This window comes from Kogia breviceps, chromosome 8 (genome assembly GCF_026419965.1).
Source record: "Kogia breviceps isolate mKogBre1 chromosome 8, mKogBre1 haplotype 1, whole genome shotgun sequence".
NCBI lineage: Eukaryota > Metazoa > Chordata > Mammalia > Artiodactyla > Physeteridae > Kogia > Kogia breviceps.
This window is the reverse complement of record NC_081317.1, coordinates 64,185,511-64,213,253: the sequence shown is the minus strand read 5'-3', so window position 1 is coordinate 64,213,253 and position 27,743 is coordinate 64,185,511. Positions and strand designations below refer to the sequence as shown.

The window sequence follows — 27,743 nt, the reverse complement described above, 5'->3', positions numbered from 1 at the left end:
CTTGTGAGTAAGGTCAAAAGTAGAGGTCAGTGGGCTTCCCTGGTGGCGCAGTGGTTGAGCATCCGCCTGCCGGTGCGGGGGACGCGGGTTCGTGCCCTGGTCCGGGAAGATCCTACATGCCGTGGAGCGGCTGGGCCGCTGAGCCTGCGCGTCCGGAGCTTGTGCTCCGCAACGGGAGAGGCCACAACAGTGAGAGGCCCGCGTACCGCAAAAAAAGTAGGGGTCATCAAGCCATGACCCTCAGCCCAAAGCTGGGTCATTGTAAGGGTTTGTAAATAATGTTTTATTGGAACATCACCACTCCCAAGTGTTTATGTGTTGTCTGTGACTGTCTTCTTGTTATAACTCAGAGTTGGAGAGTTGTTACAGAGACTGTGTGGCTCACAAAGTCAAAAATGTTTACTATATGGTCCTTTACAAAAATCATTTGCCAACCTCTGGTTGAAAGGCATGCAAAATGTGGAAAGATTCCAGAATTTTAGCACTAGGTAGGGCTTTAACTGCTGTATATCAACCTGTTCATCTACCCAAGCGAGGACTGCCTTTAAATGCTTGTTTTCTAGAATGTCATCTGTGGAACAGAGCCAGAAGAGAAGAAGGAATAAAGCAACGACAGGTCCAAGGTGGCTATCAAGCTGGTAGGTGGTTCGTTTTGATGACAATAATCACCACGTGTTGCAGTTATCTATTGCTGTGTTTCACACCACCTCAAAACTTGCTTAAGGCAAACATTTCTCTGCACAGGATTCTGCCTTGCAGGCTTCAGCTGGGCAGTTCTCTTCTCACTTCAGGTCACTCCCGTGACTTGCCGTCATCAGGAGGCTGGGCTCTGGCTGGGAAGCCAAGATGGCTTCATTCACATATCGGGCACTTCACCTGGAAGGCTACAAAATGTGTGAGCTGTCTGGGCATTTCTTTCTCTCCACAGGGTCCCTCCAGCAAGATAGCTGGGCATCTTTCTATGATGACTCCAGGTGCCACAGAGTTGAAGTAGAAGCTCCCAGATGTCTAAGGATTAGGCCCAGGACAAGCGCAGCATCACTTCAGCAGCATTCCATTGGTCAAAGCACCTCAAGGAACGAGCCCAAATTCAAGGGGAGCAGAATCCGACTCCACCTTGAGAGGAGCTATAGTTTTGCTGTGGTTTCCAATCTACCAGAATATGACTAAGAGGATTGATGGTCACATCATGATTATGGTGATAAAATCTTGAAGGCAGACCTTACTGCTGACAATTTCAAATCAAACTGATGGATAAGAGCAAGAAGGCAGCCTAATGAAATATGAAAATCATTTTATAATAAAACACTAGTTGCACAAAATGCAAAAATTTACAAATTGACAGTATTTTCTTCTTTTTTAAAAAACTGAAACACGACAAAAGCCTTTCTAAAAGTCATTCAATGCTTCTCTAATTCTTACACAATGTATACACTGTGGATAGGGTATAACCTTTCTTCTGTGATTCTGAAGCCTCACTCTGCTATTAAGGAAGTTCCAGCACAACTACAATGGAAATGGACCTCTGGCACCTGCCTTGGTGGTGGCATCGCTTTGGCCCTTTGTCCAGGTTTCTGGCCACTATGCATTTTGAGCTCTTGTGTCTGTTCTTTTAAACTCTTCTGCCTCTTTCCTGGACAAGGAGTCCAGAGAGCTGAGTTCTAGGGCCTTCTCCATCACCTACTCACCTTTTTGCTCCAGGCAGGTCATCTGCTCTGACCCTTGGTTTCTTTTATCTGACAAGTGCAGATGATAAAATGTATCCTCCCTACTCCTAGAGTATTCAGGAACAAGTTAGATTAAAGATATAAAATGTTTAAAAATTATACAGGGGAAGGTATTATCATGATCATTGTTATGAGATAAAATTGGATTTTATTGCTAAAATAAAATAAAAAATAATATATATATTAAAATTAATATACTATTTAATACATTGTTGATATAATAACAATGGCTAAGATTTATTTAGCGCTTACTACATGTGTTGATATAATAACAATGGCTAAGATTTATTTAGTGCTTACTATGTGTGAGGCATACCTCTAAGCACCTTACATTGGTTAATAGTTAATCTTCCCCTGTGTCCACATGTCCGTTCTCTATGTCTGTGTCTCTATCCCTGCCCTGGAAGTAGGTTCATCTGTACCATTTTTCTGGATTCCACATATATGAGTTAACATAGGATATTTGTTTTTCTCTTTCTGACTTACTTCACTCTGTATGACAGACTCTAGGGCCAACCTCATCTCTACAAATGACCCAGTTTGAACTATCCTTTTTATGGCTGAGTAATATTCCACTGTATATATGTACCACATCTTCTTCATCCATTCATCTGTCATGGGACATGGAGGGGATATATATATACATATAGCTGATTCACTTCACTGTACAGCAGAAACTAACAACATTGTAAAGCAATTATACTCCAGCAAAAAAAGAAAAAGATAGTTAATCTTTATAGCAACCCTACAATTATCATGCCAGACAACAAAACTGAGACATAAAGAAATTAGGAAATCTGTTTCTGGTTATATAGATATTAAACAGAAATATGATTTAGCTTTATCAATTTGCATAGCTGATTTTAAGAACTTACGAAAGGCCTATCATATTTCTGATAAAATTTCCCCCTTTTGTTAGAAGGGCAGAATCTCCCTCTTCTAAACTCTGTACCAGCATTCTGTACCAGAGCTTACACATTGTTAGTGTTCTTAACCACGGGTGCCTCTGCCCCCCAGGGGACATTTAGCAATGTCTGAAGACATTTTGGTTGTCACAACTGGGGGCTAGAGCATTACTGGGTATAAGCCAGGGATGTTGCTACACGTCCTACAATACTCGGGGCAGTCCCCATAGAACACAAAGAATTACCCAGCCCAAAATGTCAATAGTGTTAAGCTTGACAAACCCTGGGCTACACTGATGGCATAAACATAGTAAGGAGAGATTTCACTGAGTTTAGCCTGTAAGTTATAATCGTAATCTATGATACAGATGCTTTTTTGTTATGTTTTGTTTATTGCTGCTCAAAGGTATATATTGCTTCATTCCTTGAACCGAAAATCATCTCAATAGGTGAAAATGATAGATAATTGATTTCTACGTATACCTCAGGCATTATGGTTTCTACAGTGGGATAAAGATTAACCTTTACTGAATACCTGCCATCCATCAGGCACTCACAGCACTTTACATTTAGGATTTCACTTGAATCTCACAGCAACCTGTAAGAGCTATATAAGCATCATCAAAGAGTGAGAAGAATTTAAGCCAAATCTGGTTGCTAACCCCATGTACTACTTTAGAGAAAACACATTTAAGTTATGGTTTAATAATCCTTATGTTATTTATTACCCTACAACCCCACTGGGCTTAAAACTAAGTCCAAATATGTTAAATCACAAAAGCAACAGTTTTACCTCCAAATAAAAGAGGTTTACCAGGAAATCGTTTATTAAAATTATTTCATCTATATAGAGGATATACTTTCCATATAGGAATCACTTAGGAATCCTATTGCTATAATCTTGACTAAATGGAAGCATACAGAGGAAAGCCCTATTCAAGCTCCCTTCTTCTCTACAAATGTATGTTGGCCATCGCCTTCCAGTTACAACTCTGCTTTTCATTTGTACCCTCCTTAGTCCTCTCCAGCTATGGATATTGATGAAATGAAGTGTAGACTTAATTATATGTTGCCAATGTTGAAATATCACCTACTTTAAAAGAAAAGCAAAACTGGCCAGGCTAAAGAGCTAAAAGCAGATATTTTTGCTTTTGTTAACCAAAGCCTTTAGTGTTCAAAGTCTATATTGGATGGTACAAAGGAAATTTCAGTCAAGCAGTTTAGAAAATGAATTTATAACCTGATCAGAGATTGTACCAACTCTTCAATTAACTATTTGAGAAATATTTATTTTGTCCCAGTAGAGGACAGTGGTGCCCAACTCAAGTTTCATAGGTAGATATCCCAAGAATATATCTGTTTCCCTACATAACTGCTAAGCAATCTAACTCCTTCCAAGGCCTACAGGGCCACATGTTCTAGCCCCTTCCTGCTCTCTTAGCTATGTCTTCCTCCTCACTGTGTTTCAATCTCCTAAGCCTTATTTTGTCCTTTGAACACACTAGTCTTCTTTCCTTAAGGCTTTTGTGAATCACTGTTCTATCCATCTGGATGCATTGAACTCCACTTCCTCATGTCTGGTGCTGTCCCATCACTCAGCTTAAGTGTTGGGTCTCACTAAGCAACACCTTCCTTGATATAAAATGAAGGAATGCCCTGTCCCCTCCCCTAACATCCCCCCCGTACTCTCACAGAACATCACCCTGTTTTATTATCTCTGCAGCATTCATAACTATCAAAGCCACACTGTTCATTTATCTTTTGTCCATAACCTTGTCTTGCTGCATGTTTCTTCCCTTCCGGCCCAGCCCCACTCTAACTAGAATGGAAATTCTATGGTAACACGAATCAGGATCTGGCTTGTTTGGGGCACACAGTAGGCATTTACTGAATGAAATATTACTTTAAAATTAAATGTTGTGATTTAAATTTACTTTTAAAGGATACATATGGACATTAAAGAGGTGTTTGTATCAACCTGAAATCACTACAGCTGAAAAGCAATGAATGCCTTCCCTGCTCTTTTTTATAATAGTAACAACTTTATTAACAGCTGGTTGCAGTTTGTTAACTTTTTTGAAAAATCAAGTTGTAAACTTTTGTTACCAATTAAAATGAGGTTCTTAAAAAACTTAACCAGATATGAAACAATTTTAAAATCTTTAAAGGTGTACTGAGAAAAAGCAGGTTTTTATTTTTTTAAACACGTTTGTCATTACCAAAAAGATCTGCCTCTAGGTAAAAAACATTTAAAAATCCCATGCTGCATAAATAATACGGATAGTTCCACTGATCTGGTCAATGGGCAAAAAGCAGCACTTAAGGTCTGCCCTTTTTAATGGGAAACAAACAACAGCAATTTATTTTTCTCTCATCCCTTTATAAGCAACTTGAATATAGCAAAAACAACAACTAAGAATGAAAAGAAAAACTACTAGAATGTATTAAGTTTAATTGGCTCATTATACTTTCTGTGCTTAGAGCTCAAAAGTAATGTATTGTGTGCTATTTTCTAATCTGAAGATATAAGTACTTAGTGTATTTTAATGTCTCTTTGAATAAATGTAGTACAAAACAATTATCACAACACTATGTTGTGATTATGCAAAATCCATCACACATTGTAGAGTGAATTTAAAACTTTCATTGGAGAACAGAAACTAAATTGAAATACCCATTCTAGTAAAGCTTTAAACTTCATTCACATTTTTAAACTGATTCTGGATTCCACAGTATTTTTTTTACAAATATATTAACATAAAGGTAAGTTTAAAAAAATAACCTGAACAAACAAAAAGAGAAATGATAAGAATGAGCAGTGATATACTTTTGGAAAAAAATAATGCCATGTTAAAAAAAAAAAAAAAGAACTACATGTCCCTCATTAGCTTGGCTTTCTCTTTAACTCAGAATTATAATAATCTGTAGGTGGTTCAGGTTTTAGGAGACTGTAGCTCAATAAAAGTCAACTAACATTATTTCTTAAGTTTCAAGCCAGTCTGGCCTTCCTAACCTCCACCACTCTTCTCCCCTGTTCCCCATCTTTTCCTTAACATTCAACTAGACCCTTAAAAGATCTCAAGGCCACTCTGGCTGGCCTGGCTTCAGAGGATTTATCCTCTACCCTGCTACCACACAGATGTTTTTTTACATCTCTTTCTGTCACTCCCCCAGTTGTCCTTAGAATAAAAACCAAGATCTTGAACAAGTTCTAAAGCCTTGCATTAGATGGTCCTGCTTACTTGTCTATCCTTATTTGATTACTTCTTCCTTCTCAGCTTCTGTGATCCAATCACATCCATTCTTTCAGTCACCAGAATACACTAGGTTATCCTGTCTTGCGGTATAAGAGCATGTTCTTTCTTGAACCTTAACAGCTCTTTCAGGTGTAGTTTAATTAATGTCTATTCATCCATCAGGTGCTAGCTCAAAAATCATTCCCTCAGAGCGATACATGTGATCTAACTTAACAGAACTACACCTGTACAAAAATATATTGATGTAAAAGCTAGTAAAATCTGAAGTTAGTTAATAGTATCATACTAATATTGATTTCCTGATGTTGATAATGTCATGTTATTACATAATATATCATTACTGGGGAAATATGGGTGAAAGGTACTTGGGAAATTCCTGTACAATTTTTACTTCTTTCAAGTCTGAAATTATTTCACAATAAACAAGAAATAAATTGCTCCTTCATAATGCTTTTTATTACTCTTCTGAATAGTTGAGACACTAACCTCCCTATTCTCTTCCCTCAAAATATTTATCACAGTTAGAAAGTATGAACGTTTTGAGATTAATGTTAAATATTTGTCTATCCCACTAGAGTTTAAGCCCTCTAGGGGCAGGGATCATATCTCTTTATCTCACCACTGTACATCCAGTAGTTACCTCAATATTTGACACAGGAAATGTGTCCAATAAACACTTATTAGAGGGAGTATTAAATACACAAATGTGTCAATCAGTCAATGCCCTTTGGAAGTATAATTGCATATATAATGATACATATTTACATTTTTAAAAGATACTGCTCAAATCAAAGTTAACGGGATCACCAATGTCCACAGAGATCTAAACATGGATGCTTCTAATTTGAAAATGATGCAAGTTGATGAGAAAAAAGCAAAAGAGCGACTAACATTTAGTGAATATTTAATCCTATCATATAAAATGCTCTGCGAGTTCTCTAATCCTTATGATAACCATATCAAGTGTGTGCCATTTTCCATCTTCATTTTACAGATGAGAGGCACATAGAGATTTGTAACTTGCACATGGTCAGAACACTTATACTGCAGAGGCAGGATGTGAACATGGGTACAAGTCCATATGCTTAAGCGCTACTTCCTGCCTGGAGATAAAATCTGAGAATATTGCTTGAGAGAGTTCTGAAAAGTGAGCAATGAATTCTGAAAGTAGATTACAAGCTGGTGTGGGACCAAACTTTCTTAAATCTTTATAACCCTACCATTATGCACAAAGCTTTCCATGTAGCAGGGACACATGATCACTCACACACACACACACACACACACACACACACACACATATGGTTACTGGTTTCACGAACAAATAAATAAATCTAAAGCAAACTGAGGAAAAGAGAAAAAGCAAAATTATAAGTAAGAGAATTGGCTTCCACCCAATCACTCGTACTTTTCTCTTTGATTCTTTATTTCAAGTTGGACACTGGTTGGGGGTTTTCTGAATTTACTGAAGCAGGACAACATGGGCAGAAGAGTGAGGCTCCCAAACAAATCAAACTTACTTGAAATGAATCAGGTAAATAGCAGCTACCTCAGGAAAATTGAAGACACTAAGAATATGATGGGAAAGAAATGAGGAAATCATAGAACAGTATAATCAAATATCACCAGGCTATTAGCAATAACAAGAATTAATTCACAAATATTTCAGATATTGTTCTATCCTTCAAGCTCAGGGCCCTCATGGCAAACAGAGATCAGAGATAACAAATATATCATACTTTGGTTTTTCTTAGAAAAAGCAAGTCCCTCTACACACAATAAAATGCTTTGAAGTGTACACATTTGTTGATTATGTGACATATTCTTAACCTTACTAGATAGATACAGCTCTGCTGGGAGCAATTAATTCAGAAAGCTACAGAAAACTCTGCAGTGGGACCAAAGGATCAGTAAAATAGCTGGAATAATTTTCTTGCTGTAGACAGCTGGATTCTGCTAATTTAGCTACTTTAAAGTGAGGGGAGGAAAGAGGAGGGAGCAGTAAGGGTTTTATTTTGCCACACCTCTGTAAATTCACAGAAGAGGAAAACAAGGAAGGCATTGATAAGCATGGAAAAATGAACTGGCTTTCTTCCTGCTCTCCTCAATGAGCACATCTATTCTAACTGGCCTGAAGGAACCGGAACACTTTTCATTCAGGTGACATATACCAAACAGAATCTAACCAGACAGCTGGATTAAGCAGCAGTTTACCTTTTCATTTTTAGATAGCTTTATTGGAATATGATTCACACACATACAGATCACCCATTTAAAGTGTCCAATTCAATGGTATTTAGTATGTTTATACCCAATTAGTGCCATCACCCCAATCTAATTTTAGAACATTTCATTTTCATCATCCCAAGCAATTTACCTTTTAAAAGTTGATTGAATGGTCTGTGATCTAAGTACGTACATACATACACGAATACATACATCATACCTACCTAAACACCCGTAATCTAAAAAAAAACCAAAACTAAAGGACATTTTTGATGATCTATGAATGTTCTCATTGTGAAATGGCCCTGTCTACTGGGAGGGATGCATTTTGGTGACATAAGAAAGACAGTCTTTCCATTCCTAACTTCATTTTGGAGGTCTAACTTCTTGACAGGCTGCTTCTTGGAAGTGCTTTCGGCAGAATGCAGAAGGAATCATTTTCCCTGTCCTTCAATCGAATCATTTTCCTTTTCTTTAATTTTGTTTTCTGAAGAATAATTTCTGGCCATATCAAAAGCCACTCACTTTCTTCCTTACCATGCTTACCTCCATCTCCAGCCTTCTGGACCAGTGTGTCCCATATATTTCTGTATGTGCTTACAGTAAATATCTATAGCTCCTCCCTCAGAGCAGCTCAAGATAATTCACTACAGGCAGCAACAAAACAGGAAGATGGAAACACTTTCCATTATCCATTAGACCCAAGCAAAATTAATTTTAAATTGGCTATTTCCTAAGCTTGAAAAAGCAGATATGCTTCATATTATTCCCTCTTGATCTTCAGTTTAATTCCTGGGACAAGAGTTTATAAAAATCTCCTATGCATAGAACTTTTTACAGGGAAGCAAGCTGGGGACTTTAACACGCTGCAGGAAAATATGGTTTATCAACTGTCCAAATTTTGATGATCTGTATCACATTAAATAATTTTAGCACAGTATCTAAACACAAGTACTCAATAAAAATGTTAGCTGAATGTTTTTGAATAATGATCAATAACATTTATTAAAAATCTACCATGTATTATCTGCTGATCTGTGTTTTACATTAACTCATTTACTCCTCATAAAATGCAAGAGTAGGCCCTACACTATACCATCACCATCATCACTCACCACCCACATTTTCAAGTTAGGAAAACTCAGAGAAAGAACATGAGGCATCATGTTCCAGATTACAAAAAGACAGCCAGAATTTAAAACCAGACTCTGGTTTCAGAGCTTACTTAATTAACCATTACCCTATGCTGCCCACCAGAAAACAAGTAAGGAAAATATGGTGAACTTACAACACTGATGTCAGTCTGTTCTCTAATGCCAAAGAAATAAAGAAGTTCCGTTGGATAGAGTGATATACTACCAGAGGGGGAATACAAGAAACCTAATTGCTTTCACACAGGGCAGAAATATAGTGAGTAGATGGGAATTACTGTGAGGTTCCTTAACAATAAGGATGGAAAATGAGGGTGTGTTGTTCACCATCTGAGACAGAAAAATGGCAAAAAGCAACAGAAAAAGGATGAACTAAACCATTTTAGGAATTCAGCTATCAAGAGCTGTGTTTATAATGAAGATCCAGTAACCACTCAGGTCCAATGACAGTGGCCAAAAAGCATAAACTCAGGTCTACAATGTAAGTGATTTCATCATAGTGAAACCAGTTTGATAAAAGAATGTACTAACAGCAGATTCTTGGCCTGTATTTAGTTTAAAAAAGAAAGAAAAAGAAAAAGGACTGGTGAATAGCAAACGAAAGCTATATAAAATTACCAGAAACTATTACGAAAATTCAGTCAAAAGAAAAATATTTACCCCAGGATTATATTAATATAACACAATCTAAATTCATCTAGAATTTGCACGCACAGTATCACTTAATTGACTTCAGTCCAACCACTATGGAAAACTGGTTAGCTTGGCACGAAGAAGGGCTACTCTTAGTGCTCAAACTGAAGTCACACTTGACTCTTCCCCGGGACCAGAGCTCTACCATGTGTATGTGCATTCACGAAGCAATGAGCGACATCATTTCGAGCACCCCAGACTTAGGAACAAAAAGAAATAGGATCCATGCACACATCTAGCCTTTTGAAATAATAGTGGAGATTGGTAGGACACTTTAAAGGGGCAATGGCAAAGACTATAATTTTCTGCTAAAGGGATATTATCACAATCTTTCAACCTGGGTTTGAACTAAGGATCGTGAGAACTCTTCTACCTAATGCAACATCACACCAGCACTTTTCTATGGTGTCGCACACAGCAGATTAGAAACCTCACTCCTCAGCTCTTCAGAGTTAATCGTTTCAAAAGGCAGCGATCTGAACACACTAAGTTAACATGGCACCCTAGACTGGCTTCTTTCCACTCCCCACCTGCATATCATCCTCTTCTTCAAAAGAGAGCAACATTTTAAAAAAATTATTCCCATAGTTCTTGAGTGGCTCTGACAAGCTACTATTAAAGTTTGAAATATAACTCCTGATCCCTTGTATGAATACAAAATACAGTTAGGTAAAAGAAAAAAAAAATATATATATATATGGCTAGATGTGCTAATGAAAGTATAGGGAAACAAATCAGTGAGCCAGCTGATACAAGCCTGAGAAATATCATCTTTCTATGATGGTGAAGAAATCAAATTTTTCTTCAGTGCTACTTGTATCTTGATTTTTTTCAGCATTTTAAGAGAAGTTAATGGCACAATTTAATGGGTTACAATCTAAATCCTATTTTATCAATTGTTCTTTAAACATTCTCAGTGGCTAAAATTATATCTCAGACTCTACGATGTGCTTTCATGTACCATGAATATCCTCCAGTAGATTACTAAGGGATGTTCTTTCTTCTTTTAAAATGTACCTAAAAAAATATGGCTAATTTTTCCTCTTTCCCCAGGAATGCTCAGGTTATATACGCTATTCAGCAAAGCCAAATGAATCTGTTAAAGGGAAAATATCCTAAAGTAAGGTTGAGGAGATAGGGCAAAACCAAACAAAATTAATTTGGCAAAGAAGAAGCCTCTCCCTCTTTGTAGCTGCGAAGGAAAAAGTGAGAGAGAATGGATTCTTTTCCAGGTTGTATCTTGAGGTTGAAAACTGGTATCGTTTAAATATATAACATGGTAAATATCTTAATTTAACTAACAATTGCTAATTCACTCAGGCCTTTGTTATTTATTGCTTAAGACTCTATTGGATAAGAAATGGATGAAAGAGTAGAAAAGAAAGACAGAGAAGGGGAAGAGCAAGAGGAGGAGCAGGTGATGATCATTTATAGTCTAGACTGTTTTTAAAACATAATTTTAAATTTTAGGGCTTTCCTGGTGGCTCAGTGGTTAAGAATCCACCTGCCAATGCAGGGGACATGGGTTCGAGCCCTGGTCCGGGAAGATCCCACATGCCACAGAGCAACTAAGCCCATGCGCCACAAATACTGAGCCTTCGCACCATAACTGCTGAAGCCTACGCACCTGGCGCCCATGCTCTGCAACAAGAGAAGCCACCACAACGAGAAGCCTGTGCACCGCAATGAAGAGTAGCCCCCGCTCACCACAACTAGAGAAAGCCCGCGCACAGCAACGAAGACCCCAAGCAGCCAAAAACAAATAAAAATAAAATAAATAAATTTATTTTTTTAAAAAAAACACACATAATTTAAAATTTTAAAAGTACTTGTTCCTCAATGCTTGATATCTGTCTGCCACTTTCCACCAGAGAATTAAGCAAAAGCAAAGCTTCTCAGTAAAAGAATATGCTTACTCATGTGGAAGGATAACTTCATGAATATATGATAATTAAGTCTAATAACTTTAAGAAAATCCCTAACTGAGATCTGATATTACAGTCAGGTCCCACAGCCTTAATACACTTTTGTCGAAAGCCAACAATTGTAAAACAACTTACTTTTTCACTCTAGCCGATACTGAAAAATAAAGCCATATGCCTGATTTCTTTAAAACACTAAATTTAGATTTCAACTTTAAAATACATTTTGACATAAACGGCTTTTAACACAAGCATCTTTCATCTGGGTCTTTTCCCAGTTAATTATTTGCTGGCATTGTACTCGAAATTCCTTGGCTTCACCTTAAACCAACACTCCCAAGTGCTAATTAGGAGACTATATACATTATTAACCAGAAAATGTTGTGCTTAAAACATGCATGTTCCATATGTATCTATTATTAACAGTATTCCTTTCACTCCTGGAAAGCTCTCTTTAAAAAATAGAGCCCTATTTAAACAAAGAAATTGGCTGCTACTGAGGAAATTCTTGTTGAAATGCAATTAACAGGTAAGGGCCAACATGACACAGGATTCTTGTCTTTGAAACACCTTTAACATGAATCAAATTTAATCTCACTGAAATAGTCAGTGGAGGGAAAAGTTAATGACTGCAGATGTTACACATTTTAATAGTACCAAGGGGACTCCCAAAGAGAATGGCTGACTCTCATATGAGTTAAACCACTACCGGAGACCAGACATGTTGGTATCTACAAGCCAGAGACATGCCTTTTTCCAGTACTGCCTCTTCCAAAAAATCCAAAGGACAGATGGGAAAAGAAACGTATGTAAACAAGGTAGGCCTAATGACTTCCTAATTACAAAGGAGATATGATCTCATTAATTGGCAAGCTAATTGACCACAATCTCAGTTTCACAAATTGAGTCCAATAATCCAAACTCTGGGGTCTGTACTCCACAGAATTCTCCTCACACTTCCACACCCTTCATCCAGCCACAAAGTTGTCAGTTCTGCTTGATTTGTTTGAATACCGTACTCCACGACAGCTGTCGGAAACGGTACATTAGAACAGCTGCTGTGACAGCTACAAGGGCTTGGAAGTTTAATTGGGCTCAATGTGACATTGCACATTTTTCTAAACATAGAAATATCCACAAAACTAAAGAAATTTCTAATGGGTCTGACCAATATTTACTTATTGGCACCACCAGCTGGTTAATCCCAGTTTGCGTTGTATCATTGGTCTCATAATACCTTTTGCTACTGGGCTGGTAAGAGTATCAAAAAAAGAAAGGCAAAAAAAAAAAAAGAAAGGCAAATCAGTAGGAGCAGTTAGATGCACAAGAAAAAGGGCATTAAGACAGAGAGGAAATGGTAAGCAAGTCATGTCAATAATCTCTTTGAAAGGCTGGCTGGTAGCCAAGGAGGATCCCACAGTGTCTCAGGATTTACTTCCAAAGGAAACATATTCAGAGGCCCCGAGCGTGGCGCCAACTGCAAACAAAACCGCTCATTATAGCCCCCTAGAGAAGGGGAGAATGGCTTACTCTCAGCATCCGCGTGGAGGAAGAAGGCGAGAAACAGCAGCAGCGGCCTGGCTACATGCACCATCCTGCAGCTCGGCACCAGCACACACTGGCAGCTTGGAATCACTGCCGCAGAAGCCGCGGCGGGCCGGGCCGGTCTGAAATTTCAGCTGGAACACTTTCAGAGCCTGTAAAGGCGGAGGTAAAGAAAAGAAAGGGAAAAAAACACAAAGACACTTAGACTCCTCACTCTTCTCCCCGTGTCCCATCACAACCACCACGAGAGATGCAAAACACTGTTGATACACCCTAAATTGTAACCATGACACCTTTGTATTAGGAATCAAACATCCTGGTTTGTGAAATGGGGCTCTCCAAGCTGATCTTTTTTTTTTTTTTTTTTTTTTTGCGGTACGCGGGCGTCTCACTGCTGTGGCCTCTCCTGTTGTGAAGCACAGGCTCCGGACGTGCAGGATCAGCGGCCATGGCTAACGGGCCCAGCCGCTCCGCGGCATGTGGAATCTTCCCGGAACGGTGCACGAACCCGTGTCCCCTGCATCGGCAGGTGGACTCTCAACCACTGTGCCACCAGGGAAGCCCCCCAAGCTGATCTTGTTCCCATGTTCAGGCCATCCTGAAGCCAACCACTCTGAAGTTCACTCTCTGCTCATGCCACCTTTTGAGCAACGTTCTATGAGAAGAACCTGTCACTTCTTATGAAATATTACACGACTACATAGGTGGAACAAAGTCCATCAACGCTACAAGTAAGATTTAAGAGAAGCTCCACCATGTAGGATAAAAGTCTATTCTTGGCAGAATAATGGAAGTTGCTTTCCTGGCACCGGGTGAAATGACAGTGCTAATTCAACTTCTCCAGCTAAACAGTAGAGGTTAGAATTTTTTACACCAGCACATTTGGCTTCTTCCCTAAAGACACATCGCATTTGAGTCCAGCTTGGCTTCAATAAGTCAAAACAATAGCTAGCAAAGGCCATTTTGACTTACAGGATTTTTATATGCCTCCTGGGAAATGGCTTAGTTTTCTCAATTTTCTATGTAGAATCAATAATCCACAGCCTGTTTTTAGAGAGCCTACTGCGTGCAAGACATCAGAGTCACTACTCAGCACTAAGTGTCACAAGATACAAAAATGAGTCAGACTCCATCCTCTGTGACTTTCCAGTTTAGGAGGGAAAATAAGACAGGTACATTGGATGACTAGTACAAGTTAATACGTGATTAGTGCCAGGAAGGAAAGCCAAATAATGCCATGAAATTCAGGATCAGGAATGACATCATGGAAAAAGTGGTGTCTCCAACTGGGCCTTGGAGTACAGGCAGAATTTTACCAAAAGAAAGGAAAGGTATTCCAGGAATTCTATGCAAAGGCAGGGCAGTGAAAAGGGAACTTTGGCAAAGGTGAGTTGTCTCCTTGGCCTGAAGCAGGGCTTCCCAAATACCTATATGCGTCAGAACCACCAGGAAGGCTTGTAACTGGGCATGCCCCCAGCAGAGTTTGTGATTCAGTAGGTCTGTGGTGGGGGTCCAAGAACTTGCATTTCTAACAAGTTTCTGAGTGATGCTGATGGAGCTGGTCCAGGGTCCACAATGAGACTACTGGGTTGGTGTGATGGATCCCTTCGGAAACCACAAGAAGATGAGGCAAAAGAAAATGTCTCATGCTTTAGGCGTACTTCCTTATTAGAGTTTTTGGTTCTCTGCTATTTTTACCGAACTGTTTCATTTAAATTTCCTACATGCTAACTTTGTTTGTGCGACTGAAATAAAATTGCAGTTTTCCTACATGCTAACTTTGTTTGTGCGACTGAAATAAAATTGTAGTATATTAAAAAAAGAAAATGGCTCAGGCTTAAAAAATAATAGGTCATGGAGAGCCTTGGATGCCAACCTAAGTCAACCAGACTTTTTTCAGCAAACCACAAAGGGAGCTATTTAATGTTTTGGAGTAGAAGGACAATATAGAATGAAGCTTTGAAACGATTAACTGACAGCTGAATGTGGGATGATTTACAGAACACTATTACCAAGAGTCACAGGTAAGAAGTAACACAGACCGTAAGAGTGATGGTGGTCCTGGTAGGAATGGAAAAGGATGGAAGTGATGACTGACCGGCTCCAAGCAACAATTTGAAGTATGGCTCTTCGGGTGATAAGTGATAGTTCCTACAGAACCTTCAGTAAATCTAGCACAACATTTTACACAGAATAGGCTCTTAATAAAGAGAGAAAGAAAGGGCATATTTAACGTTACTGCTTCCTCTGTCATTGTGAGAAGAACTTGAGAATGACAATCAGAATTTGTTTGCCAATGAAACAGTATACCTTTAAGTTTTGCATATAGGAGTATCTGAAACACATAAAATTCTTGACACAAAATACTAGAGACATCCAGAAATAACCTAAAAACTTAAAATAACTTGCAGTTTAAAAAGCATTGTTAATGCGGATACTATAGTGTGTCCTTTTTGAAACTAAGCTTGAGCATGAGAATAAAATTTTTTTTAAAAAGATATTATCTTTTTCATTACTATGAATGAATGGTGTGAACGCAGGAAAGAGAAAACTAAAAGGAAGGGGTGTGATCATTCTAACTACCATTCCACTAGATAGCCTTTTTTTCCTTTTGAACAGATTTGTGGGTGGCATGAAGAAGCAAATTGTACATTGAAATGCACGTACTTGAAACCAAAAGCTAGCCAGCTGCTCCAAATCAGCTATTGTTATCAATCTCATCTGGAAAGCAACTTATCAAGCAGTTCACAGCTATCAAATGTTAAAATTCTCCAAACGTCACAGAAGAAGTGCTACAGAAATCAGCTCTCTCCCTCTCCCCCTTTCACTGCTCCCATCCTCATGCCAGCATTTCAAATGACAGCAAAGTCCAGGAGACATCAGTCCTGTCAGACTCAATTTGTGTCTGTGCAAGCGTATCAGAGCCAACTGCTACATAATGACTTGATGCAATCACAGAGATGGAGATGTAGGAAATGCTCTCTCAGGAAAGAGGTGATTTGGCGTTCCCCCTTCTCAACTGAAGTGCCATAAGAAGACTAAGTTCTTTCAAATGAACCTACAAATGTTACCTCTGACTTGAAACAGTGCTAGGATCTAGAAATGAATGCAGATGTGAACATACCTATTTTTACTTAAATGGGCTATGCCCTTGGCCTAGATATGACAAAAAGAGATCAGAGGTGTGAAGATAAAACCAATTCTAGATGTTCATTCTTGCCAATCTCCACTCTGCATCTTGTTTATTACATAGAAACTTTGCCAAAAGGAAAATGCTAGCTTGTGTATTAGTAAGGTGGGAATCTGAATTTTGGAACAAAAATGGGCAGTAGATTTTTAAGAAAACATTTTCGGTGAAAATAATGTGGTCCAGCAGTTAAGACTCTGCACTCCCAATGCAGGGGACCCGGGTTCAATCCCTGGTCAGGGAACTGGATCCCACAACTAAGAGCATGCATGCCGCAAGTAAAAGAGCCCACACGCTGCAACTAAAAAAAAAAAAAAAAAAAAAAAAAAATCCCACATGCCACAACTAAAGATGCCACACTCTGCAATGAAGATCCCGCAGGCCGCAACTAAGACCCAGTGCAGCCAAATAAATAAATAGCAATTAAAAAAAAAAAAAAAAAAAAAAAAAAGGAAAGAGAAAATAATGAGGATGAATGAATATTATAAGTAGTTTCAAACTACAAAGTTATAAGTAGTTTCCTACCCTAAAGAAAGGGTAGCCAAGCATGCTGCAATGAAAAGGGCAAGAAAGGGGGTTTGGAGATACTAAAAGTACCATAGTTTAGCTTACATCACAAATTATTCTGCATTTATGCAACAGCCCTCAGCAGGGGCTAACTCCGTGATTTTTATATACCTTGCCCTTTGTGTCTTTTATTAACTGGGACTGGCAGATAAAACAACCATCTAGATGAGCTAAAAATAAAATATATTTAAAACTCTCTCGTTTCCTATTGCTCACAGCACAAAGATGTTAACAATAATTTTGTTGATTTCCAATCAGCTCAATATCTACTTTTCTATTTATGTACATGTGTGGTTAGAGAAACTAACAGCTCAGAGGCTCAGTGTGTGCAATCTAATTTGAAATGAAACAAGAAAAATACACTTGCCCTGAGTCTTATATTGCTGCTTCAAGTGATCTGATTAGCTGACACCTAACTCTTTATCTTCAGTTTAATATTGGAACTGTTTTCTATAATAAGTATATTTATATTCAAACTGATATGAATGTTAAAGGATTTTTTTCAGCTTTCTGTATTGTTGGTGTTTCTGTAGATTATATTAACATAAGAGGGAAAAAAAGGTTTTTCTTTTTAAAAAGATATCCTACAAATCCCTTAGAAAATTAGTGATTATAGGTTTTTTGCAGGAAATGTGCAAAATGAGCATGGAACATCTTGCCATACCAGGAGGCAAGGAGGCTTTCAGGAACTATCAGGTTATATCCAAAAAGACGAGCCAAGGTGATGAGGCTTGGCTCCTACATCAGTCAAATGTAGGAAAATCTGAGTGGCAAAGAGAATAACAACTGCAATGAAATGGAACACATCATATTAAAATCCACGAGTCTATAATCTTAAAAGTTATTTTTATTCTTCTTTCTCTAATTGCTTTAGGTGCAAAGTTAGGTTGTTTATTCGAGATGTTTCCTGTTTCTTAAGGTAGGATTGTATTGCTATAAACTTCCCTCTTAGAACTGATTTTGCTGCATCCCATAGGTTTTGGGTCATCGTGTCTCCATTGTCATTTGTTTCTAAGTATTTTTTGATTTCCTCTTTGATTTCTTCAGTGATCACTTCGTTATTAAGTAGTGTATTGTTTAGCCTCCATGTGTTTGTATTTTTTACGGATCTTTTCCTCTAATTGATATCTAGTCTCATAGCATTGTAGTCAGAAAAGATACTTGATATGATTTCAATTTTCTGAAATTTACCAAGGCTAGATTTGTGACCCAAGATATGTTCTATCCTGGAGAATGTTCCATGAGCACTTGAGAAAAATGTGTATTCTGCTGTTTTTGGATGGAATGTCCTATAAATATCAATTATGTCCATCTTGTTTAATGTATCATTTAAAACTTGTGTTTCCTTATTTATTTTGATTTTGGATGATCTGTCCATTGGTGAAAGTGGGGTGTTAAAATCCCCTACTATGATTGTGTTACTGTTGATTTCCCCTTTTATGGCTGTTAGTATTTGCCTTATGTATTGAGGTGCTCCTATGTTGGATGCATAAATATTTATAATTATTATATCTTTTTCATGGATCAATCCCTTGATCATTATGAGTGTCCTTCTTTGTCTCTTGTAATAGTCTTTATTTTAAAGTCTATTTTGTCTGATATGAGAATTGCTACTCCATCTTTCTTCTGATTTCCATTTGCATGGAATATCTTTCTCCATCCCCTCACTTTCAGTCTGTATGTGTCCCTAGGTCTGAAGTGGGTCTCTTGTAGAATGCATATATATGGGTCTTGTTTTTGTACTAATTAAGCCAGTCTATGTCTTTTGGTGGGAGCATTTAATCCATTTACATTTAAGGAAATTATTGATATGTATGTTCCTATTACCATTTACTTAATTGTTTCGGGTTGTTCTTGCAGGTCTTTTCCTTCTCTTGTGTTTCTTGCTTAGAGAAGTTCCTTTAGCATTTGTTGTAAAGCTGGTTTGGTGGTGCTGAACTCTCTCAGCTTTTCCTTGTCTGTAAAGGTTTTAATTTCTCCATCAAATCTGAATGAGGTCCTTGCTGGGTAGAGTAATCTTGGTTGTAGGTTTTTTTCCTTCATTACTTTAAATATGTCCTGCCACTCCCTTCTGGCTTGTAGAGTTTCTGCTGAAAGATCAGCTGTTAACCTTATGGGGATTCCCTTGTGTGTTATTTGTTGTTTTTCCCTTGCTGCTTTTAATATGTTTTCTTTGTATTTAATTTTTGACAGTTTAATTATTATGTGTCTTGGTGTGTTTCTCCTTGGGTTTATCCTGTATGGGACTCTCTGTGCTTCCTGGACTTGATTGACTATTTCCTTTCCTATATCAGGGAAGTTTTCAACTTTAATCTCTTCAAATATTTTCTCAGTCCCTTTCTTTTTCTCTTCTTCTTCTGGGACCCCTATAATTCGAATGTTGGTGCGTTTAATGTTGTCCCAGAGGTCTCTGAGACTGTCCTCAGTTCTTTTCATTCTTTTTTCTTTATTCTGCTCTGCAGTAGTTATTTCCACTATTTTATCTTCCAGGTCACTTATCTGTTCTTCTGTCTCAGTTATTCTGCTATTGATCCCACCTAGAGCATTTTTAATTTCATTTATTGTGTTGCTCACCGTTGCTTGCTTCCTCTTTATATCTTCTAGTTCCTGGTTAAATGTTTCTTGCATTTTGTCTATTCTATTTCCAAGATTTTGGATCATCTTTACTATCATTATTCTGAATTCTTTTTCAGGTAGATTGCCTATTTCCTTTTCATTTGTTAGGTCTGGTGGGTTTTTACCTTGCTCCTTCATCTGCTGTGTGTTTTTCTGTCTTCTCCTTTTGCTTATCTTACTGTGTTTGGGGTCTCCTTTTTGCAGGCTGCAGGTTCGTAGTTCCCGTTGTTTTTGGTGTCTGTCTCCAGTGGCTAAGGTTGGTTCAGTGGGTTGAGTAGGTTTCCTGGTTCGGGGGACTAGTGCCTGTGTTCTGGTGGATGAGGCTGGATCTTGTCTTTCTGGTGGGCAGGTCCATGTCTGGTGGTGTGTTTTGGGGTGTCTGTAACCTTATTATGATTTTAGGCAGCCTCTGTGCTAATGGGTGGGGCTGTAGTCCTGTTTTGCTAGTTGTTGGTCACAGGGTGTCCAGCACTGTAGGTTGCTGGTCATTGAGTGAAGCTGGGTCTTGGTGTTGAGATGGAGATCTCTGGGAGATTTTTGCCGTTTGATATTACGTGGGGCTGGGAGGTCTCTTGTGGACCAGTGTCCTGAAGTTGGTTCTCCCACCTCAGAGACACAGCCCTGATGCCTGGCTGGAGCACCAAGAGCCTTTAATCCACACAGCTCAGAATAAAAGGGAGAAAAAATAGAAAGGAAAGAAAGAAAGGAAGGAAGGAAGGAAGAAAGGAGGAAAGGAAGAAAGGAAGGGAGGAAGGGAGGAAGGGAGGAAGGAAGGAGGGGAGGAAGGAAGGAAGGAAGAAAGAAGATAAAATAAAGTAGGATAAAATAAAAAATAATTATTAAGAAGAAAAAAATTTTTAAGTAAAAGAAACGGGTCAGTCAGAACCCTAGGACAAATTGTGAAAGCAAAGCTATACAGACAAAATCTCACACAGCAGCACACACATACATACTCACAAAAAGAGAAAATGGGGAAAATAATAATATATCTTGCTCCCAAAGTCCACCTCCTCAACTTGGGATGATTCGCTGTCTATTCAGGTATTCCACAGATGCAGGGCACTTCAAGTTGCTTGTGGAGATTTAATCCGCTGCTTCTGAAGCTGCTGGGAGAGACCTCCCCCTCTCCTCTTTGTTCGCACAACTCCTGGGGTTCAGCTTTGGACTTGGCCCTGCCTCTGCACATAGGTCGCTAGAGGGCGTCAGCTCTTCGCTCAGACAGGACGGGGTTAAAGGAGCAGCTGATTCGGGGGCTCTGGCTCAGGCCGCGGGGAGGGAAGGGTACGGATGCGGGGAGAGCCCGCGGTGGCAGAGGCCGGCGTGACGTTGCACCAGCCCGAGGCGCGCCGTGTGTTCTCCCAGGGAAGTTGTCCCTGGATCCCAGGACCCCAGCAGTGGCGGGCTGCACAGGCTCCCAGGAGGGGAGGTGTGGAGAGTGACCTGTGCTCGCACACAGGCTTCTTGGTGGCGGCAGCAGCAGCCTTAGCATCTCATGCCCATCTCTGGTGTCCGGCGCTGATAACCGCGGCTCACGCCTGTTTCTGGAGCTCCTTTACGCGGTGCACTTAATCCCCTCTCCTCGCGTACCAGGAAACAAAGAGGCAAGAAGTCTCTTGTCTCTTCGGCAGCTCCGCGCCCATTTTAAAAGTTATTTTTAAAAATTACAGTCAGGGCTTCCCTGGTGGCGCAGTGGTTGAGAGTCCGCCTGCCAATGCAGGGAACACGGGTTCGTGCCCCTGTCCGGGAAAATCCCACATGTGTGGAGCGGCTGGGCCCGTGAGCCATAGCCACTGAGCCTGTGCGTCCGGAGCCCGTGCTCCGCAACGGGAGAGGCCACAACAGTGAGAGGCCCGCATACCATCAAAAAAAAAAAAAAAAAAATACATTTTGCTTTTAAAATACATTATGAGTAATAAGGTTTTAATTATTCTTATGCCCATTTAATTTGTTTTATTTACATCAATAGAGTAGAAATCTAGCAATACATGACAATTATTTTACTTATTTACTACGAAAAGTAATTTTTAAAATTCATTTTGTAGAGAATTTACCACTCCCTTTAGCAATGATTACTTTTTTCCCTAAGATTATTTTTAAAACAAAGGGTCTTTTAATAATAGTATATAATAGTTTTTAAATACTTCATTACCAGAGCTCAACAGAAACCGATTTTGCCCCTTCCCCAGTGGACAACTAGCAGCAATGTCGGGAGACATGTTTAGTTGTCACGATGCAAGGGGAGTGCTAATGGCACCTAAGGGGTAGAGCCCAGGGACGCTGTTAAATATCCTACAGTACACAACACCACCCTCCACAGCAAAGAATTATCTGGACCAAAATGTCAGCAGTGCCAAAGGTGGGAAGCAATGTCCTAGAACAGTTCATTAATGTTGAAGAAAAATTTTTAACTAAAAAAATGGGACTTTTCAAGGCCTGTTTCTAGTATATTATTTTCTAAATCCATCAATTTTCAGTGTTTCCAGTGCAGTTTTAGATTTGAATTTCTGGGCATGGAAGTCAAAACACTATGGATGGCTCCCAAAGTTCCCTTTTTGTCCTAAGCTAGAACTGAAGTTGGCTTGCCTTACGGGAAGGTCAGTTCACAGACTTACATGACATAAATATTGTCAATTAAAAGGATGCATCTGTTAAATAGGGCAGAGACTGCACTGATGTCTGTCAGTGAATAGATGTGGTTCCTATTCCTCATGATGGGAGCTTAGCTCTTCTCTGAGGGAACAGTCCCAGGATAGAAATATTCGGTTCCAAGGAATGTTCTTTCACTTCACTGTCAGCAACAGACAGTAGAATTGTGAGAGGTCATCATGAATGGCTGGGGAATGTGGAATTAAAGCATCCTCTCTTCATTTCCCCAATGCTGTCCCGACTTATCCCATATCTCTGTGAAAACCTATGAACACCATACATAGCAGAGGAGAGTTAAGTTCTATGTGTAGAAACCAAATAAATGGTTATTAACCAAACAGAAACACAACCTAAAGAAAGGGTAGAGAGAACAAATATCGATCATAGATATTCAATATACATTCTCCTCCTCTCTCACCCGTCATATTTATTTTCTTAGTTATATTGTACGCTTTATTGTTAGTGCCTTCTTTGCATCTACCCTTCTCCATGAATGAAACCAGATTGATAAAAATCAGAAAAATTACAGATAATCTTGGGCAATCCCCTCATGTAACAGACAATGAAGTGAAAGGACATAATGAAATTAATAACCTCAGGACACACATCTGGTTAGTCTCAGGAGAGGGTTTAGGACCCAAACCAATTTTCTTTCTTGTACAGCGTTCTGCTTCTATCATCTCTGACTTACTACAATGGAGATATCTAGCTTAGGTGAGGTCACGATTAATTATAAAATGAGCACAATAAACAAAAGTTATCTTTTTTTAATTGGCAGAGAAATAGTCTAAGGATTGGCCCAAATGAAGGGGGAAGAAAACCTTAAAAATTGGGTATAGGAAGTAAGGATGAGAGGATCTCATTGAATAAAAGTATTTGAGAGTTGTCGTCCTAGATGGATAAATAATTCACAAATGAAAGTTTATCCCATGAGTCAAAAATTCTCCCAAAAGTCAATCTGTAACTTAGTAACCCACGATTATGTACTTGCGTATCTTAGAGTCAAAGAGTTTATAGGTGTGCTTAGAAATAGAAATGATTAACCAAAAATTGGTTTTTAAAATTCTCACATGCTAGTAATTGAATTAGTAACATGCAAACACATGTTTATACCACCTTGAGGCACATTGATTTTGTATATTATTATCTAGTTCTTTTTTCATGGAGTTCTTTTCTCTTTCATTTAAATTTTAGCAAAAACACATGTTGGCTAATTGGGAGTAGGTAGGAATGCATTCGATGATGAATTCACAGAGATATATAGGAGAGTTACCCAGGTGGAAAGATGCCAGCCAGAGTGTACTTTATTATAAAGTTGCTAAGGGCAACACAGCCATATTGAAAGAAGAAATGAAGACACACAATTGTTATTTTTCAAAAGCAGTGGCATTATTAAGTGATTTGATATTAAAGTATGAAAATTTCCTGCAGCAATAAAAGCACTATGCATTTCCCATACTAAGATGTGTCAGTCTAGGAATGAAAAAAAATCTATTTTTCCCATAGTCACTCTTTCAGAAAATATATTCGAGACCTCCGGAAAAAGGCTTTGTAAAATACTGTTATCTTGGGGACTTCCCTGGTGGCGCAGTGGTTAAGAATCTGCCTGCCAATGCAGGGGACATGGGTTTGAGCCCTGGTCCGGGAAGATCCCACATGTCGCGGAGCAACTAAGCCCTTGAGCCACAACTACTGAGCCCTCATGCCACAACTACTGAAGCCCGCGAGCCTAGATCCCATGCTCTTCAACAAAGAGGAGCCACCGCAGTGAGAAGCCTGCCCACCGCAACGAAGAGTAGGCCTTGCTTGCTGAGACTAGAGAAAGCCCAGCGCAGCAACGAAGACCCAACGCAGCCAAAAATAAATAGATAAATAAATGAAAAATTTTTAAAAAATACCGTTGTCTTCATTATACCTCTAGAAAATACTCAAACAAAATACACAGTGCAGATAACAAAAAAGGAGTTTAAAGTCATTAAAAGCCTAGTAGCAAATGAGATGTAGTAACTTTCTAAATACCAAACTTCCCAGATACCGGTTGTAATCTTATTTGACTGGCCCACATGACTAAAAGAAAAGGTAATGCCAAATAATAGCATCAACCAAACTCCTCGGCTGGATTTAGGCATCATCGTAGAGGCTTTCTGAAACACAGATTCTTATATTTTTAAGTACAGGAGTACCCAGGTACTAACATACGTAGGACCAAGCACAGGCTAGGGCTGGCGCTGGAGGGCAGAAGTGCAAGGACAATGGGGGTGTAGGGGGAGGGGAGTGACCCCTAACTATTATTTGGTGGGGATCAAGTCCCAAATTAACATGTCCACATTTTAGGGATTTCTCTACCTTTTGCGGTATGCTCAATAGTGTTTCCATCACAAACTGAATAGATGGGGCTTTGCTTCTATTATGTTTAATATTTTTTTAATCATAGATTTAATCATGATGTGTTATCACATTACCTTGTAAAACATTTTTCAAAAGTTATGCTTTTAGAAATTGTGCTCACTTCCTCCACAGCAATTGTCTTTAGGGTCAATACTATTCATAGCATAAATCTTCATCATTTTCAAACTTTGTATATAGCGGTGGATACATCCCATACATAAATATGGTGTATACAGGCCACATAAAAATATAGCGCATGTTGAAAAAATATATATATATGTATTATATATTCCTATTATACTACTAATGAACTAAATATATTGCCAAATACACAAAATTAGAAATTTTTAAAATGAGATAAAAATAAATAGACACAGGAGTCCTAGAATTTTTTCTTAGGCCATACCAATCATTGGAGGTCCACTGCCTTAGATATTCTGCAGTTTGAATATTTTTAACATACGTTTCAGGTGACATTAGATAAAACAGAAAGCTTTTACTGATTGGTAGTTTGGTTTTGTCCGCCAACCCCCTTCTGGAGTCAAACACTTGCTGTAATCACCACATGTTAAACTCGCCATGTGACGGCTGATGTCAACATGATGTAACACACAGAGGTGAAAAGAGACTGTTGTTGTTTGAGATTTTCATACAATGTCCTCATTTTATCATTGTAAACCATGCATATGAAAGCTAGAACAACTTTATACATCAACTGTGTTTTTGTTTTAAAAATGAATTCTTTCATTCTTTGGCTCCATGAATATTCTTCAATACCAGGCGCAGTGATTCATAAGAGAGACATAACAGTGTACAAGACAACAAGGTCCCTGATACATTCGGGTGAGGGGAGATAGAAAAATACAAGTAATTTTTTAAAAAGTGAAGTGGTGAGTGCTATAAAGAAAACAAGGTAATGGAGGAGGGGAGGGGAAGTTTTAGATATGGGTTTTGGGTTCCCTGTAGGAAAGGGCCCTGAACAGGTGGGGGGGGATGCAAGCCTGAACCTGGATGTCAATGACAAGACATTCTGAAGAAGACCCTTCCAGGCCAAGGGGCAGACCGCCCAGGGCAGAGGCTTGGAGGCGGGACTGAGTTTGGTGTTTCTGGAGCCCAGGGAGCAGGCTGAGAGAAGTATGCATAGGCTGGGAAATCAAGATGGACCCAGATTGCACAGGGCCAGCAGGCTACACTGCAGAAATTGGATTTCATCTGCAACGCAATGGGAAGGCAATGGAGGGCTTTATACTATGGAGTGGCATGGTCTGATTTATATTTAGACAACTTCTCCAGTGGTTGTGTGCCAATGGTTTTAAAAATGTAAATCTCTCTCTACCACCCACCCTGCCCCACGTCTCTGTAGAGACTTCCAATCCATTTATTTGGACACAGCCATTGTACTGTGTTGTAAAGTCTTTGACCCTTTATGAAAGTTTCCCAGTTCCATTTTCAAGGATCCTATGGCAGTCTCCCCTTCCTAAATGCTGTTTAAAACAATCAGAGAGAATGTGCTGCTTTTTAATGTTTTAAATTGTTTTCTGTTCCCATATAATAACAGACCCTAGGAAACCAAATGAATTTTCTTCTTTGTCCCAGGGCTCCCCACTCGAGAATTTTAACACACTAGAAATTTTACTTGAAAAGTAAAGTGCCTGACACTAGTTCTCATTTGCATTCCTAAAAACTAGAGTAAAAAAAAATCTGCTTTCATGTACAAAGAAACGGTGGGCACACCGGATCTCCGTTGTCACAGTTTGAAATCTGTGATTCCGAAAAGGCTTTCTACACATACTTTAGGATAAAAAAAGTTTCTTAAGTTTGCTACATCAAAGTCTTGTTTTGACCCTTTTAAGCCTTGTAATATTAGCACTGATACTAATATCCAATAGTACAATGGCATTCAGACTATTAGAAAACACAGCCTTTCCAATAATTGAAAAATCTTTTCTTCCAGGATTTAGAAGCTGGGTCCCACTGTGAGTCAATTGCTGGCTAGCTTCCCAAATTACCTTTTCACTCTTAGTTATCTTTTACACTTCATCCCTTAGTCTTCACTCCAGGATTTCCTCCATTATTAAAGCAAGGCTTTTAACACCCCAACATGAGGTCATTTAAGTCCTTACTTTTTCTTATTAGTTACCTAAAGAAGCTGGAAACTGCCAGTATTTAATGTCTGGCTTAAAAGCACAACACAGAGTACTATAGTTTGTTATATGGAGGGTGCAGAAGGTGACCCAAAAAAGCCACCTTCTTAAGCATCTCAAGAGAAGGAGCCTATCCCCCGCTGGTTAGCCTCATCACTCGCCTTGGCCAACAGAACGGGGAGAAGCAACACTGTGTGCATTGACCCTGAGCCTCAAGAAGCCCAAGAAACTTCAGGAAGCAGCTTTGCAGGCTCTCTTCCACTTGCTGATCTTGGGTCCCCTGTCACCACCACCATTTGAATAAGCCAAAGCTAGTCTGGTGGAGGATGAGAGATCACGTGGAACAAAGACGAGCCACCCAGCTGAGCAATCTTAGACCAGTCATTCCCCACAGGACCTGGCAGCAGACTACAGACTCAGGAGCAAGCCCAGCATGACCCACAGCAGCAGAACCACCTAGCTGAACCCAGTCCAAACTGCCAACCCAGAGTATTGTGAAATAAATAAATGGATGCTGGATTAAGCTACTAAGTTTTGCGATGGTTTGGTATATAGCAAAAGCTAATGACATCAAGGGGTTAAATATTTATCACATCTACTCTCAAAGATTTGTTTTTATTTATTTATTTATTTTGTGATACGCGGGCCTCTCACTGCTGTGGCCTCTCCCGTTGCGGAGCACAGGCTCCGGACGCGCAGGCTCAGTGGCCATGGCTCACGGGCCCAGCCGCTCCGCGGCATGTGGGATCTTCCCAGACCGGGGCACGAA

At 39.2% G+C, this 27,743-nt stretch overlaps 1 protein-coding gene across 50 annotated transcripts in view; it reads right to left on the bottom strand.

Moving 5' to 3' along the window:
* The window catches only part of PTPRD (protein tyrosine phosphatase receptor type D), a 2,126,684-nt gene that overhangs the window by 403,709 nt on the left and 1,695,232 nt on the right, over positions 1 to 27,743 (bottom strand). For all 50 annotated transcript variants that reach the window (XM_067041545.1, XM_067041546.1, XM_067041519.1 and 47 more), the window contains one exon: positions 13,412 to 13,578. In XM_067041545.1, coding sequence (XP_066897646.1) covers positions 13,412 to 13,475 — 64 coding nt within the window. In that variant the 5' untranslated portion in view covers positions 13,476 to 13,578. The remainder of the gene's footprint in view (positions 1 to 13,411; positions 13,579 to 27,743) is intronic.